General features: G+C 59.2%; 2 protein-coding genes across 2 annotated transcripts in view; one reads left to right on the top strand and one right to left on the bottom strand.

Annotated features, from left to right (window-relative positions):
- NLRC5 (NLR family CARD domain containing 5) overlaps nucleotides 1–17,070 on the bottom strand; it is a 940,085-nt gene that overhangs the window by 329,990 nt on the left and 593,025 nt on the right. The window lies entirely within an intron of this gene.
- The window catches only part of CNGB1 (cyclic nucleotide gated channel subunit beta 1), a gene marked incomplete at its 5' end in the record, with an annotated part of 47,738 nt that overhangs the window by 6,626 nt on the left and 24,042 nt on the right, over nucleotides 1–17,070 (top strand). Inside the window, 10 exons of the mRNA XM_081108346.1 lie at nucleotides 81–276; nucleotides 963–1,038; nucleotides 1,934–1,970; nucleotides 5,810–5,978; nucleotides 6,742–6,828; nucleotides 10,282–10,369; nucleotides 10,947–10,974; nucleotides 13,822–13,984; nucleotides 14,916–15,023; nucleotides 16,233–16,390. Of these exons, the coding sequence (XP_080964472.1) occupies nucleotides 81–276; nucleotides 963–1,038; nucleotides 1,934–1,970; nucleotides 5,810–5,978; nucleotides 6,742–6,828; nucleotides 10,282–10,369; nucleotides 10,947–10,974; nucleotides 13,822–13,984; nucleotides 14,916–15,023; nucleotides 16,233–16,390 (1,110 nt within the window). The remainder of the gene's footprint in view (nucleotides 1–80; nucleotides 277–962; nucleotides 1,039–1,933; nucleotides 1,971–5,809; nucleotides 5,979–6,741; nucleotides 6,829–10,281; nucleotides 10,370–10,946; nucleotides 10,975–13,821; nucleotides 13,985–14,915; nucleotides 15,024–16,232; nucleotides 16,391–17,070) is intronic.

Genomic DNA, 17,070 nt, shown 5'->3' with positions numbered 1-17,070 from the left:
ATGGTTACCCCTCAGTCTGGTCCCCTGTGCCCTTAAGGGGTCCCATGTCATTTGAATCTCCTTCTCTCCCTGCTGCTTAGAGACCCCAGGGTGCTCCTTGGAAACGGAGCCCGTGCTGCAGGCCCCGGAGAGTCCCCCCCTGCCCACTCCTGGCCCCCCGCAGCCCGAGGAGGAGCCCCAGGAGGAGCCCGAGGAGGAGCCCCAGGAGGAGCCCCAGGAGGAGCCCCAGCCTGGCTTCCAGGCTTCCTCCCTGCCACCCCCCGGGGACACTGCCAGGTGAGCCCCCCTAAATGCCACACTCCCGTGGGGAGCAGCCCAACACCCAACCTTCACCAAACTCTTTTTAAAATTATAAAAGTGACAGATGCCCCTGGGAGAAAACTCAAAGGGGTTTCCAGGGCCCCTGCCCAGGGCCACCCCAGCAGCACCTTCTCAGCCTGGGCCAAAGGACACATGCATTTAAAATTGGGCTAGGGCCTGGCCGGTGTGGCTCAGTGGTTGAACATTGACCTATGAACCAGGAGGTCACGGTTGGATTCCCAGTCAGGGCACATGCCCAGGTTGTGGGCTCGATCCCCAGTCGGGGGCGTGCAGGAGGCAGCCAATCCATGGTTCTCTCTCATCATTGATATTTCTATCTCTGCCTCTCCCTTCCTCTCTGAACTCAATACAAATATATACAAAAAATAAAATAAAATCGGGCGAGGTACTGACCAGTTCCCCGCCTGGCAATGGGCGAGGGGCCTAGGGGCACCTGCAGCGGGTTGGGGTGGGGGTGGGGAGCCTGAGCTACCTGCTGGTGCCTGAGCAGTAGCCTGAGACTTGCCTAAGGAGGAGTGGGGGAGGGGGACCATGGTCTTTGGGGCTGGAGGCCTGGGTTCTGGTCTGCCTTCTGGGGGGCTTGCTGTCTGCCTGGGGTGTCACTTTCCCCCCTGGACATGGCCACTCTCTCCCACCCACAGGTTGGTGGCGTGGCTCCTGCATAGACTGCAGATGGCCCTGCCGCAGCCCGTGCTCCGTGGGAAGGCTGGGGAGCAGGTGGGTGCTGGGCTAGGGGAGGGAGGGCCGGATGGGGGCAGGAGTGGGATGGTTGGTCTGTCTCAGGGGGGCCATCATACAGAAGGAAGAAGGGTGCCGGCCACGGGAGCCCAGCCCGCCCAGGCCGCCTGTCTGCCCTGCCCCGCCATTCTGCACTCTCTCAGGCACCGTGTCTGTGGGGCTGAGCGGGCCGGCTCAGCCCTGCCTGCGAGAGGTCACAGTCGGTGGGGGAGGTGCTACCGTGGTGGAGCAGAGAGGATGTGGGGTGCAGAGGAGGAGCCTCCCGGGAGCATGACAGAAGGCTTCCCAGTGGAGGTGGCCTGCGAGCTGAGCCCTGAAGGAGTAGGAGGTGGGTGGGTGACAGTGAATGAGGGCGACTGGAAAGGGCCCTCAGGCAGAGGACCAGCATGTGCAGAGGCCAGAGGTAAGAGAGGACCCGCACGTTCTGGGAGAATGGGCTGTAGGAAGCCTGAGGCTCTGTGTGCCTCCTGACAGCCTAGGACTCCAGCGTGGGTGGGTTTGGGGAGCAGGGACCGGTCGCCTCTTCCCCTCCAAGAACCTGGCCCCTGGCCCTTCTCTCTTGGGGACAACTGGACACCTTCATAGAAGCACCTGGAACTGGGGGTGGGCGGCCTGGGTCCAGTCCTGCTGTGGTAGGGGGTGGAGGGCAGGGGGTGGAGAGCGGCTGGAGCAGAGCCGACTTCGGAGGCAGGGAAGCGTGGGGCCGGAGCAAGGGGATCTTCTGCCTGTCCTGGGGGCGGGGGGGGGGGGGGGGAGGGGGGAGTGTCCTGGCGGGGAGAAGGAAGGCCTCTTGCCCCTGCGTGTGCGGGAGGGACCATGGAACCGGGGAAGCTGGTGGGGAGGCCACATGGTTTTCCCCTTTCTCCCCGTGCAGGAGCCTGATGGCCCGGGGACATGTGACGTGCAGACCAGTAAGTGACACGTTGGTGGGTGCTCCTGTGCATCTCGGGGAGGGTTGCTTGGCCTGAGCGCGCAGGGGCCGTGGGCTGTCCCCTGCCAGGCCTGCACTCGCTTGGGGGGCACAGTCAGGGTTTCCTGAGGGAGCCTGTGCTCCGAGGCCCCGCCTCAGGTCAGCCTGGCCAGGGAGCCAGAGCTGGGCCCAGAGCAGATGGTGGCTGGAGGCCCTGCTGGAGGCTGGGAAGGGGGAGGAGGGGATGAACTTGGCCTGTCTTGAGCTTCCATGCAGAGGAGCTCGTCCTGCTGGGACACCCAGAAAGAGCTCCCCACTGCCCCTGGCAGCTGGGCCGGAGGGTTTGGCTGAGCAAAGTTCCTGGTTGAGGGGTGAGGGGAGATGGACAGGGAACTGGACCCCACAGACTTCAGCTGCCTTGAGCTGGGAGGGTATCCCCTTACCTGTGGCCAGGTTAGGTAGGTGAGTGTGCTGCCTTTTGTCTCAGACCTGCATCGGGACTCGGGGAGAGGCTGAGGCAGGAGGGGTGGGCTAGGGCCCAAAATCTGCTCGTCTTTCAATTTGTGGCCTCAGGAAAGGCCTGTGGAGGACAGGGCATTCATCCATCCATCCATCCATCCATCCACCCATCCATCCATCCATCCTCCTATCCATCCATCCATCCATCCTCCCATCCATCCATCCATCCTCCTATCCATCCATCCATCCTCCCATCCATCCATCCATCCATCCATCCATCCATCCATCCATCCTCCCATCCATCCATCCATCCATCCATCCATCCATCCATCCATCCTCCTATCCATCCATCCATCCTCCCATCCATCCATCCATCCATCCTCCTATCCACCCATCCATCCTCCCATCCATCCATCCATCCATCCATCCATCCATCCTCCCATCCATCCATCCATCCATCCTCCCATCCATCCATCCATCCGTTCATTCATCTGCTCATTCACTTGCTCACACATGTAAAGGAGGGCCTGCTATGTGCCAGGCCTGTGATGAATGCTCCAGGTGGGCAAAGCGGCACTCAGGCCCTGAGGGTGGTGGCCCTATTCCACCTGGATCCGGGCACTGCGACTGCAGGGCTCAGGGCCTCCCAGGGCTGCCTCACAGTGTCTGTGAGGCTGTGTCCCACCCCAGTCCCACTAGGCCGGTGGTGGTCTTTATGAGAACTTCGAGGCTGGAACGGCTGCTGTGGCCTGGGGCACAGACCGGCCAACTGACTGTGGAGCTCGGGTCTGACAGCGGCTGTCGGGGGCGAGGGGGTCTGTGTGATTGTGTTGACATTGGGAGGGGAGGCCTCAGAGCAGGACTCCACAGTCTCGTGGTGCTCATGGCCGCCCTGGAGGACACAGAGCGGGGACCCCCATCCTGTCGGGGCAGGTAGCGCTGTGCCCAAGGTCACCGGACAAGTTCTTGTGGACTTTCGGAGACGAGAGACCACATGGCCTGGCAGCAGCTTCTCAGTCCGGCTGAGGTTACCGCACGGAAAACGTGCCCTGGGACAGAGACCCCTCCCTGGGGTGGCTGAGAGCTTTGAGGGTGGGGCCCCTGGCTCCTCTTCCCCCTAAATATGTTTTTATTGACAGAGAGAGGAAGGGAGGGGGAGAGAGAGAGATAGAAACATCAGTGATGAGAGAGAAACATCATTGATCAGCTGCCTCCTGCATGCCCCACACTGGGGATTGAGCCCGCAACCTGGGCATGTGTCCTGACTGGGAATCGAACCCTGACCTCCTGGTTCAATGCTCAACCACTGAGCCACACCGGCTGGGCCCCCTGGCTTCTCTTACCCTCTCTCTGCTCCTCTGGAGGGAGGCAGAATTCTCAGCCAGCCCACACAGGGCCTCCCTGTGTGCCGGAGCGTGGGGGTCAGGGGTCAGCAGAGGGCCCTGGGGCCGCCATGGGGCAACTCAACACCCCTACCAGGGACCCGGTGTGAGTTGCCGGGGCTGCAGACTGGGTGCCTTCCAGCAGCAGAATCGTGCCCTCCCCCAGTTCACGCGGCCAGAAGTCCAAGGTCAAAGGGCTGGCAGGGGTGGCTCCTCCTGGGGCTCTGAGGGGCACACCGTCCATGCCTCTCTCCCCGCTTCTGGTGGCTGCGGGCACTCGGTCCCCGGGCTTGCAGCTGCCTCCCCGGCTCTGCCTCTTCCTCTGTCCGCTCACCCTGTGTTCTCCTATAAGGGTACAAGGTCACATTCACAGGGGACAGGAGTTAGGGCTTGAGTTATGCTTTGGGGGTCCTGAGGGGCTGTGTCCCCCTTCTCGCCACTCTGCCCCAGCCTCCCCAGCCTTCACCCACTCAGGCACTCACTCATTCAGCCCCTCCGCCTGGCCACCTGGCCCCCCCCCGCCCCCCCTGTCTTCTCCTTTGTTTCAGGGGTGGCAGCAGCGGGAGGCCTCTGAAACAGGGGAGAAGGGAGCCTGGGAGAGCACGGATGGACAAACGGACGGATGGATGGAAGGAAAGAAGGGTGTCCTGAAGAGAAGACCTGCAGGGACCGGGAATGAGTGGCCATTGATCCCCCAATCCTCCTTGAACAGTGACTCCTGGCAGGACGAGGGGGGATCAGAGTCCCTTCCACTGTCCCAGAGCTGCCTTTCGGGGACACCAGAGCAGGGGAGGGTCAGGGGGCACAGCCTGTGGCATTGAGGCTGGACAGCAGGACTCCCACCGGAAGGCTGGGGAGGCCCACAGAGGACTGTCTCAGCACCGAGCCTGTCACGGAGTTGGTGTCCCCATGGGACACAGGTTTTCCCAGGAGCCGTTCTTCTTAGGCTTGGCCTCAGGGTGGGGACTGCCAGTGGACAGCAGCAGATGCTCTCATTGACATTAAAGAGCGTAAGCAGCCCAGCTGGTGTGGCCCAATGGTTGAGCATCGACCTATGAACCAGGAGGTCACGGTTCAATTCCTGGTCGGGGCACATGCCCAGGGTGTGGGCTTGATCCCCAGTGTGGGATGTGCAGGAGGCAGCTGATCAGTGATTCTCTGTCATCACTGATGTTTCTCTCTCCTTCTCTCTCTCTCCCTTCCTCTCTGAAATCAATAAAAAACATGTAAGTCACCATTAGTCATGCGTGCTTGACGTGAGCGCCACCTAGACCCCTTGAGTTTTTTGGAAACACCTGGTATCCCTGCAACCTCCCCCTTTCCTCCTTTCCCTGCCTGGGGGTGTGCTTAGGTTCCTGATGAGTCTCCCCTGCACCCACGTCCGCCAAACTCACAGTGCACAGAGTTTTCACTGTCAGGGGACAGGGTACATGGAGAAATGCTGAAAACTGCACATTCTCTCTGAAGGTGGGACCACCTCCATGAGAAAGTTGGGGGGGTGGAGCCTCTCGGTCCAGGAAGGAGAAGAAGACGCCCAGAGGCAGGTGCTGAGATGTCAGGCGTGTAGTGTGCCCTCACCAAGGGGCGGCGTCAAGAGAGCAGGCAGCGGGCAAGCGCTCTCTGCATCGTGGGGACATTCAGGCTCCCTGCACCTGGTGTGCAGGGGGACCTCAGGCCTCGGTCTTTTGGCATCACCTGCCACACTGTGGTGAGAAGCGTTGTTTCTGCTTCTGCACAGACGCCAAGAAGGAGAGACACAGACTCGCTGTAACGGAAGCTCGGTCTCAGGAAAGCGAATGGCAGGAGACAGGGTGACTGATCGCGGGCTGCAGCCCATCGCTCAGCGCCGATCCGGTTGTTAACGGTCCCGCTGACCATGGTGCCGTGTCCACTGCTTGGCTGAGGGCTGGCGCATGGCTGGCGATGGCCAGGGCTCCCTGGATGGTCCCTGGGACTGAGCCCCAAGCTCACTCTCCCCCACACCCTGTGTCCCCTGCAGTCAGCATCCTCCCTGGAGGCCAAGAAGAGCCCGGTGATCTCATCCTAGAAGAGGTCGACCCTCACTGGGAGGAGGACCAGGCTCAGGATGGCAGCGCCAGCCCGCAGGGAGCAGCAGTGGTGGCGTCAGCTTACGCGGAGGAGAATGAGGCCGGGGAAGAGATGTCCAGGTGGGAGCTGGGAGCCAGGGGAGGCCCTGAGGAATGACTGGGAGGATGACAGGCACTTAGTACAGAACCTCGAGGACTTAAAAGGGCACAGAGGGTGGGCCAAGCCTGCCTCTCCCTCCCTCCTCCCCCCTGACACCCATCCCTTTCCCAGGTTCCTCTGTGCCATTCCAGAGACCATCTGAGCACATGCAAGCTTGGACCTCCCCCTCCTTTTATTTTGATTTTTATTCACAAAGCATAGCATGCACCTACCTAGCTGCACTTCGCTATATTCATTTACCCATTTATCTTGAGATCTTCCCAGCTTCAGTACATAGAGATTGCTCACACTTTTTATTTTTAAATAAATGCATCCTATTCCGTCATGCGGATGTGCCAGCGTTGATTTAACCTGTCTACTATTGATGGACATTTAGGTTGATTCCAAAAATTTGTTGTTGTAAGTAATTCTGCAACAAGCACCCTTGTGCATGCCCGTGAGTGCATCCGCAGGAGGTCTCAGGTCCTCAGCCCCGCGCCCCGCATTGCACAGAGGGGGAAACTGAGGCCCAGAGAGGATCAGGGGCTGAGACAGGCCCCTCGTGCCATGTTGTTAGCGAGAGCCTGGGGCTCCTCGGGTGGGGGTTCCCGGGTTGATTCTTGGTTGAGGGGTTCAGGTCTGATCTCAAGGGGTCACAGGACATCTTACTGAAAATTGGAGCAGGAGGTGGACTCGGGGTGCATCTTCAGGGAGGCTCACCTCTTGCCTCTGATCTCATTTCAGGGAGTTTTCCTGGATTCAGGAGGACAGAGAAGATGAGGAGGATGGGGAGGAAGAGGAAGAGGAGGAGGAGGAGGAGGAGGAGCCTGAGTAAGGCGCTATGCCCTGGGCTAAGGAGTGGCCCAGGGAGGTGGGGCTACTAGGTGATAATCCTTCAGAGGCAGTGGGCCATATTGTAAAGGCCTTGAACTGAATTTCCTGGGAGCAATGGGGAGCCATTGCAGGTTTGTGAGCAGGGGAGGGGCATGATCTGGCAGCAGCGTTGTGGAGAGATTGAGGCAGGAGGAGCCTGTATTCCCATCAGGCCAGACTGATTGAATGGGTCCCTTGGCTCCACCCCCGGCACTATTCCCAGTCACTCTGCCCTCTGTGGTACCCCCTGGCCCACATTCTTCCTCCCTGACCTGCCCCTCTGGCCGTAACCTGGGGCAGGGTAGCCCATGAGTGTGAGAGGCACAGGCTCTGCTGCTCTTAGGGGCAAGGACATCCCTGCACAGAGCTTCTCCCCACACCCAGCTGTGAGAATGGGGGCGGCAGGATGTTCGAATCCCCACCGAGGGTCATTTTTAGTCCCTGCCAGGAAAGAGTTAAACCCTGAGGCCAGCATAGGAGCCTGCTCAGGGTCATCTACATTTAGTCTACCCTTGCCCAGGTCGCATGTAATCTTTTCATCCTCAGCCAGAGGCCACACAGCTGTTTGCTTTCCTCCAGTGATGGGGAGCTCACCACCTCACAGAGGCTGTGCATCCATTCCGTCCCTATGCACCCCTGGCTTATGAAGTGATTTCTTGCACCAAAACTAAGCATGCTTCCTTATGATTTCTGTCACTTGGTCCTAATTCTACCCTCTGGGCCCCTGAGCCAGGCTGCTGTCACGGACACGTGACGGCTCTTGCCCTGGGTGAGGGCCTTTGAGGCTGCCAGCTCCCTTAGTGCAGCCTTGTTTGCCTTCTGCCTTCCACCTGCCTCTGTGTGGGGCGCATAGTGGGGAAGTTGTTTCCCCATTACACCTGCGCGCCCAACACTCAGGCCTGAAAACCCCTTTCTGTGCCATGGCTTCTGTGCCATGGCTCTTGAGGCCAGTGATCCAATGTGCTCACACACATCTACATGCGCTAACTACATGTATTCTCATGCACACAGGTACATACAGGTGTCTGCACTGTCACACACACCAGCACACAGGCACAGACACATAAGTCTGCATACATACACAACACACACATGTTCGCACATGTGTGCTCACAGGCACACATGTACACACTTGCAGATACCCACACGGCACCCTGCACGCATGCTCATGCACACAGCACATGACTACAGATACCCACAAACGCTGCAGCCGCATACACACGCCTACACAAATGTTTACCCAGAGTTTCAAACTCAGGAAAGTTTCGGGCCCGGACCTCAGGCAGGGATGGGGGCTCTGTGGTGAGAGAGCGAGCGATCCCAGAGCCAGGGCCAGAGGGGTCTGCGTGGGCAAGCCGCTGGGCTGTCACTGGTGGGGGAAGGATGCTCTCGGCCAGCTTTGTGGAGCCACAGGGGTGACTGATGACGCTGGCAGATGGTCGCCTAGCGACCAGGTCTCTGCCGGCAACAGCTCGGCTCTTCCTAGCAACCACAGCCTTTTGGTCCCCACCTGGCCTCCCTGGGGGCGCTTCTGCAGAGTCGCCCGCACAATCTGATTAGAAGCAGGAAGAATTGGTGGCTCATCCGCCACCCGGGTCGCACTGGCTCCAGAGCCAGCCTGGCAGGCGCAGGCTCACGGGCTCGGGCTGGTGGGCTGGTAGACTGTCCAATTCTCCACTTGTTCGTGCTGCCTGGAGCCCTGGGATGAATGGCACCACCCCCCGCTGAGCTCCTGCACCATGGCTGTCCTGGTCAGCAAAGCCAGTGAGACCCAAGTAGGTGCCTGCATCTCCTAAGGGCTCCCCCTTCCTTCTTTTGGGGTTGGGGTGCCATGAAGAGTCTGCGGAAGGCGGAAGGGGACTGTGAGGACCTTAATTTGGGGGCACAGCCTGCTGGCTGCCTTGGCTCCTCCCTGCACCTTTAACCCTTTCACATAGAGAGCGGGGAGGGGGGGTGGCTCCTCTGGGATGCCCATCTTAGCCCGTCTCTTTGACCCTCCATGTAGAATTCCCTGGGATTTGGGAACCTTCCAGAAGTTGATAGCCTGCCGCTTCCGGGCCCAGCAGAAGGGGGTCGTGGCAGGCACTGAGCACACTGCGGGCCAGAGGCAACCAAAACTGTGGGTACATAGGTCCCCCAACAGCCCTGGTGGTGCTGGCAGGGCCAGGGTAGGGCTGGTGAGGCGTCTCTATAGCTGGAGATGTTTGTGCAAAACGTTCCCCAATCCACGGGGGTGACTCCTAACCCTGCAGAAGGTGCTCCTCTGGGACTAATGGTGATGATGACAAGGACGAGCCTAAGAGCAGCTGCCATTGGACTAGCACTGGTGTTCTGTGCCGGACGCCCCACTGCAGCGTCTGTCATTAATCCCAGCTCCCAGGTGAGAGGCCCGAGGCTCTGAGACAGGGGCGTCTGCCAGCAGGTGCAGAGCTGCCCGTCCCAGGTCAGGCTGGCTCTGCGTTCACACTTGGGACCCCAGACCAAGCTGCTGACCGGTCGTTAGAGAATCGAGAATGACCCCTGACATGGGGAATCTTTTTTCACTTTTCCCTGAGATTCTCAGGGGCCCTCTGAGCTCACCCAAGTAAGTCAGGCTGTGCAGGCTGAGCAAGTCCTACCCATTTGACAGGCGAGCAAATAGAGGCAGCCAGAGGGCGTCCCAGTGACTTACCCACAGCCACACGTTGACTTCCCGGCCTGATTCTGGAAAGGCCAGGACCCTGGGCAGCCCCTGACTGGGCCGTGGGAAGCGCATTTCCTGGGCCTGTGTGCTCTGAGGCCCAAGGAGGGAATAGTTTCCACAATACTTCTAGGGGATTCTATGCTGCAGTGGAGCTCTGAGCTCACATGTGGGAACAAACGCAGGGCCTGTGTTTGAGGGTTTGTGTGGCGCGTGACAATTTGCTGTGTGATTTTGGCCAGGCCGGTTCACCTCTCTGGGCCTCCCTTTTCTCAGACTCCCTGCCCTGCCTGCAGCACCAAGGGAGCCGGGAGACTTCAGAGGGACATGCTGGGCATCTGTTGTGAACACTGGACAGTGCCTTTGGATCACACCCAGAGGACAGTTCCTAAGCCGTCCTGCACACTTCCCTTTGCACATGCTGTTCCCCCGTCCTGGACACCCTTCCCCACCTATTCCTTGTGGTTCATTCATCATCCTTGAGGTTGAGCTCACAGGCCACCACCTCTGGGAAGCCCTCCTTCCTGGGCCGAACTGTGGCCATGGCCTTCACGTCCCCTTATCCCAGCACATGTCTCAGACTCGGGGATCGTTCGCAGGACGTGCGTCTGCCGCCTCCCCATGTGGGAGTCTCACTAGGGGAGGACCTATTCGGGGGCATCTTGGTGCCCCAGCTCCTGGCACAGAGCGGGCACTCAGCCTGACCCAGCCCTTTCCCCTCCGGGTCACAGTGTCCTGCTGGATAGCTGTCTGGTGGCAGAGGCCGGCGCGGACCTGGGCAGCACAGACAGGACGGTCACCCAGAGGGCCTCCTGCCAGGTATGGAGCAGCACCCGGCCTGGCCCCGGCTGCCCTGGGGTGTGGGCTGGCCTCGGTGGAAGGGGCAGAGACCTTGACTCCTTTGTTTATGGGGGGTTTTCAATGTGTGAGATGCCCGCCAGACGGAGGGAGCAGGGTGGTGGGACCGCAAAGCCCGCTGGTACTAGGGGTCAGACGGTGTGAGGAGGGGCCTTCGGTGGAGTGGGTGGGGAGCTGCTGGACCCGCACTTCAGTCCTCACGTGGCTGTGTGACCCTGGACCAGTCACCGCCCCACTCTGGGCCTCAGTGGCCACCTCTGTGAAATGGGGCTAATCCCCTCCCCTGCAGGCTGTGCACAGTTGTGCACTGTCCATGGGGAGGACTGTGGTGGCTGCTCTGGTGCCTGTGTCCCCACACACAGGGCTCATTACATGTGACAGGTCGGGGTGGGGCCTGGGGCTCCTGTACGCACTGCCCCTAGAGGTGGAGGCCGCCTCCCCGGACGCCCCAGAAGACAGGCTGGACAGGGCTGGGGGGGGTGGGGGGGTGGGCGTGGCATGCTGGTCTCAGCTTCTGTTTCCACTGTGTATTTTGCAGGAAGAAGCCGCAGCCGCCAGCTCAGGAGGTAGGTGGTGGTGGGTGGAAGATGGCAGAGAGTGTGAAGGGCCATCCCCGTCCTCTCCCTCCGTCTCCACCATCCCTGTCCCCCTCCACCTGCCCCATCCTCAGGCAAACCACCCTCTGCGCCCGGGACCACATCATCAAAGCGGGTGATGGAGTTCAAGGGCCCGGGGGATTGCACTGACTCCCCAGGACTCCAGCAGCCTGGGGAAGCCTGCTCCCAGCCAGCCGCCCCGCTCCTACCGCCCAGCTCTCGGGCTGCCACCCAGCAGGGGCTTGGCTCAAACGTGTAACAGATTACAGTGAAAATTAGGACCAGAGTCTGCCAAGGGCACGTCCTAGACTCCACGCCCCTCTGAGCTTTTTTTTAAAAATATTTTTATTGATTTCAGAGAGGAAGGGAGAGGGAGAGAAAGAGAGAAACATTAATGATGAGAGAGAATCATTGATTGGCTGCCACCTGCACGCCCCACACTGGGAATCGAGCCCGCAACCTGGGCATGTGCCCTGACCGGGAATCAAACCGTGACCTCCTGGTTCATAGGTCGATGCTCAACCACTGAGCCGTGCCCGCCCGGCTGATCCTGACTTTTTTGAGCCTGAGGTGGGAAATGCTACCGGGGGTTGGTTAACAGAGTGCAGGGAGTTAGGGGCTGCAGGTGTCCCTCGGAGCTGTGGGGAGGACCAGCCACAACACGTGGTGATGCATTTGACATCGAGTTCCAGGGACAAGAGTGATGCTCCCGAATTTGGGAGCAGCTGCTGCAGGTGCAGCCGGGCGCCGGGCTGGTCTGTGTCGGTGCCGGTGGGGAGACCCCGCTCCCCTGCCTTCCCCAACTCTGTGCTCCTCATTGCAGTCCCCAGGGCCCCGCCTCTGCCTGAGACCCCCCTGGCCCCAGCACCATGGCTACCCCAGGCCGGGACATGGAACTGAATGGCCGGGTCCGGGACCAGCCGCCTGGCCAGGTGGCCCCCAGGCTGGCCCCCCTAAACCCGGTGGAGCACCTCCCCAATGTGCCCAGCTACTGCCCCCCAATCACCCGCATCCCCGTCCTCGTCTCCCGGAGGACGACCTTGTCCAACTCCAGCTTTGCCAAGGAGACCAGGAGCTCCGTCCGTCGCCTAGGTAGCGTGAGCCCACCCTCCCAGCATGCTCGCGCCCGTGATCTGTGCTTCTGCATGGCCTGGGCTGTTTCCCAGTGTGGGTGCCGCGGTCAGCACGTCGACCACTAGTTGGGCTCGTGGGAAACCACCCTTCCGCTGCTGATCAATGCCTTCCTCATGCTTTGTGGTGACTGGAGGGGCCTTACTCTCCTTCTCCCTGTGCCTCAAGTCCCACAGTTAGCAATTCATGTCTTGGGGTTAAATCGGCGATGGCGAACCTTTTGAGCTCGGCGTGTCAGCATTTTGAAAAACCCTAACTTAACTCTGGTGCCGTGTCACATGTAGAAATTTTTTGATCTTTGCAACCATAGTAAAACAAAGACTTATATTCTTGATATTTATTTTATATATTTAAATGCCATTTAACAAAGAAAAGTCAACCAAAAAAATGAGTTCGCGTGTCACCTCTGACACGCGTGTCATAGGTTCGCCATCACTGGGTTAAACATTGCTTTCTCCAGATCTTCATCATTTGTACAAATAGTCACTCACACGCTAGTGTAAACTAGCCACTCAGATCCCCAGGCCCAGAGACTGGGGGCAGGGAGCTGGGACGGGGGGAGAGGTGAGTGGAGGGGAAGGGAGCAGGAGAGGAATGTGGAGTCTGTTGCAGACAGAATCTTCCAACCTTGAGAGTTTGCCGGGAGCTGGAATTTCCGAGGACCGTTGGTATCTGCCCGGCAAATTCCATGTCAGGGAAGCAGAGGCCCCAGGTGCCGGCAGGCAGAGCAGGCAGCTCAGGAGGAGCGGCCTCCCCGGGGGCCAGTGTGGAGGGCGGCCGCCTGGCTCTGTTCCACTGTGACAAGGTGTCCTCCGCGGCCGGCAGGCCTGCTACTTGCTGTCTAATGACCAAGTGCTCAGGGACACACCGACCCCTCCGGGGTGACCCCTGCCGTTTTCTGCCTTAACTCTAGATTCCTGTCCGGGACACATGCCCGGGTTGTGGGCTCCATCCCCAGTGTGGGTCATGCAGGAGGCAGCCGATCCATGATTCTCTCTCATCATTGATGTTTCTGTCTCTCTCTCCCTCTCCCTTCCTCTCTGAAATCAATAAAAATATATTTAGAAACAAACAAAGACATACCCAAACGGGTCCCCCAACAGCAGTAACGCTCACGACAAAGACAGGCTGTTACCCTTGACTGGAGGACACTCCACATAGCTCCCTGAGGCCTGGTGCCTTCTCCTCCCACCCCCGGGCCTGGGAAGGCATCACCCCCTTCCCTGGGATGGGGAAACTGAGGCCCAGAGAAGGGAAGCAGCTGAGCCAGGCTGTGCTAGGCCAGGCGCTGGGACTGCCCCCCCCTGCCCCCCCAGGCTCCCCATGCCTGCTCTGAGGCTGTACCCCCACCCCCTGCAACCCTGGGTCCTTGATGCTTACCAGGCCAGGGAATCCCAGTGGGGCTTTGGAGACCTGGACTCCAGGCCGTGTCCTGGGGCCCTGGTGGCTTCTGTGGAGTCACGGCTGCCTCTGTGGGTCCTGGCTGGTGGCCGGGGTCACGTGGCTCTCGGAGGCCTCTGGGCTCTGTGCCTTGTGCATCCTGCATGGAGGTCTGTGTGGGCCCCTTTGGGAGGTGGCTGCCGGCGGCTGCTCCAAGCCTGTGTCTATGGCCTCTCTCTCTCTCTCTCTCTCTCTCTCTCTCTCTCTCTCTCTCTCTCTCTCTGCCCCCTCCCTCCTCTCCCCAAGTGCCTGCCACAGAAGAGCACCCGGAAGTGCAGGTGGAAGACACTGATGCTGACAGCCACCCCCTCATCGAGGAGGACAAGCCACCCCCACCCGAGCGGCTGCCGCCGTCTCCTGCCAAGTCCGACACCCTCGCAGTCCCGGGATCGGCCGCGGGGACCCGCAGGTGGCCTTTTATGCTTCTCATGGGCTTTCCGCAGCACCGTGCCACCTGCCCATTTGGCAGATGAGGAGACTGAGGCCAGAGAGGGGAAGCAGCTGGCCCGAGGTCACTCAGAGAGTTGGGGTTAGAACCGGGACTATGCCCTCCCTTACTGGTTCTCCTAATTCTCTATAAAGGTCCCTACTACCCTCAACTGCATGTTAGAAGGGGGTAGAATGTGACAAGCCTGATTTCTACCTCCCCTTTTTAAAATAATTTTTTTAAAAAAATATGTTTTTATTGATTACAGAGAGAGGAAGGGAAAGGGAGAGAGAAAGAGAAACATCAGTGATGAGAGAGAATCATTGATGGACTGCCTCCTGCACGCCCCCTACTGGGGATGGAGCCCACAACCTGGGCATGTGCCCTGACCAGGAATTGAACTATGACCTCCTGGTTCATGGGTCAATGCTCAACTACTGAGCCATGCTGGCCGGATGAGGGCAGTGACTTTAGACTGGGGTGGGAAGGGAGGAGGATGTTTAGGCCGAGTCCCGGCTGAGAGATCGGATCTTCTTGTGCTGGGTGGGTTTAGTGCCATTTTACAGAAGGGGAAACTGAGGTGGCTCCGAGAGTTTAAGTCACTTGCCAAGGTCACACACTGGGAAGAGGCAGGGCTGGATTCGAACTCAGGTCTGCCTGAGACCAAGTCAATGCCGTTGTTTTTATGCTCAGCCATTGAACGGATGTGGAGACTGAGGTCAGAGGGCAGCTGCAAACCTCTCCTCTCCCTTTCGGTGTCCCTGCAGGGACCTGAGGACCCTTGGGCAGCAGCGTCTCCTGCCCCATTCCCACCCAGGATTTGGCTGTGGGTGATCTGCCAGGGTCCAAGTCGGCTCCCTCCCCCCCAGGGCCTGCCCTCGCTGAAGGCCTCTTCCATACTGTGTCCTCGCAGGAAGAGGCTGCCCTCCCAGGATGAGGAAGCGGAAGAGATCAAGGAGCTATCGCCGGCCGAGACCCCTGTGGTCGCCTGGCCCGACGCCCCCACCTCACAGGGCACAGAGTGAGTGGGGGCCTCGCCTGGGGTCTCAGAGAGTCAGAAAGCTGGGGGATGGGTGGGCAAGAGGAGGTGAGTGGGCAGGGGGGGGGGGGCCTGGATGCTTTAAAATGTGTGTTTATTGATTTTTAGAGAGAGAGAGAGGAAAGGAAAGGGAGAGCAACATCCATGAGAGAGAAACATCATTGATCGGCTACCTCTGTACGCCCCACACTGGGGGTCAAGCCCACAACCTGGGCAAGCGCCCTGGCTGGGAATTGCACCGTGACCTCTTGGTTTATGGGTTGACGCTCAACCACGGAGCCACGCCAGCCGGACACCACAAGGCAGCCTCTGCCAGTGACTTCCAAGAAGTGGGACGAGCCTGGGTCTCCAGATCTGAAAACACCAGTGTTACACTCAGCTCAGCGAGGGGGACAGGGAGGCCACTCAGAGGAGAGCTGACTTACATGTCTGTGTCCAGGCACCCAGGGCCCTTGCTACACGCTGAGTGGAATGTCAGGCAGGCTCATTCATTCATTCATTCATTCATTCATTCATTCATTCTCTTTCTCTTGCTATGAGTTCATAGTTTAAACTCCTGAAAGTTAAAAAGATATACAATATATCTGTACTGTTTTCCCCACCTCCAGCTATTTCTGAAGCTTAAATAACTAGCCCTCCCTGCCCCGCCCCCCCAATCTGTCCCAGACTCGTATCTCAGGTGAACCCCACACTAGGACTGATGGCCCTGAGCTGTGTTCACCTCTAAGTCACAGTGGAATCAAAGTTTATTCAGAACTGCCCATCTGACTTAGAGCCTGCACAGTATATTTTCTTTTTTAAATATATTTTTATTGACTTTAGAGAGGAAGCAAGAGGGAGAGAGAGAGATAGCAACATCAATGACGAGAGAGAATCATTGGTCGGCTGCCTCTGGCACCCCCCCACATTGGAGATGGAGCCCGCAACCCGGGCATGTGCCCTGACTGGGATGTGCACCATGACCTCCTGGTCCTCAGGTGGATGCTCAGCCATGGAGCCACGGAGCCACGTTGGCCAGGCTGCGCAGCGCCTTTTCTGAAAGCTGGGCCCGGGGCCTCACTCCCAGGCGGGACTTCCTGCCAGGAGGTGACAAAGTGGGCTCGGACGCCCAAGGGGTTCACCTCCGCAGGCCAGGTGGGGTCAGCTCTTGCCGGGGGCACAGGGATCCCTCCCCATGTGGTGTTTCCATAGCGACCAGGACCGGGCGTCCTCCTCCGCCAGCCAGAACAGCGCCGTCATCAACGAGCGGCTGCAGGAGCTGGTGAAGCTCTTCAAGGAGCGGACGGAGAAGGTGAAGGAGAAGCTCATTGACCCGGACGTCACCTCCGACGAGGAGAGCCCCAAGCCCTGTGAGTCCAGAGTGGGGCCACCCAGCAGGGGTCGGGTGGGGCCCCTGAAGCCTGTTGACTCATGGTGAGGGTGGCCCCCCAAATGACTGAGGTGTTTGAGAGCAGCCACATCCCCACTGCGTGGATTTTGGGGTCCTGTAGGTACAGGCTTAGCTATGTACCCAGGGGAGGGGAGAAGGTCCTAGTTCTGACCAATGATCTAGTACTTGGCTCCCCTGTCCAACAGGGCAAGTACCCTCATGGACTCTTCTTTTATTATGATTAAATATATTTTTATTGATTTCAGAGAGGAAGGGAGAGGGAGGGAGAGAAACATCAATGATAAGAGAATCATTGATCGGCTGCCTCCTGCCTGCACGCCCCCTACTGGGGATGGAGCCCACAACCCGGGCATGTGCCCTGACTGGGAATCGAACCGTGACCTCCTGGGTCAGAGGTCAATGCTCAACCACTGAGCCACACCTGGCCAGGCGACCCTTCTGTCTTTATCCCCCTGGCGTCAGGTGGCCCCCCCTGGGGCGTATCTCGGGGTCTCACACTCAGATGGTGTCTATAACTCACTGTGGAACCAGACGGCCTTTCAGATGCCTCACTAGCAATACTCTCATGGGGCTACCTGGACGTCTTCTGCTTTCGAGGTGCCAGGAGAAAATGAGGAGCCTGCTCTGTTGCTGGGGGGG

Source organism: Myotis nattereri (genome assembly GCF_964212035.1).
Source record: "Myotis nattereri genome assembly, chromosome: 15".
Taxonomy (NCBI): Eukaryota; Metazoa; Chordata; class Mammalia; order Chiroptera; family Vespertilionidae; genus Myotis; species Myotis nattereri.
The sequence above is the reverse complement of the archived record's forward strand: the minus strand, read 5'-3'. Positions and strand labels throughout refer to the sequence as shown.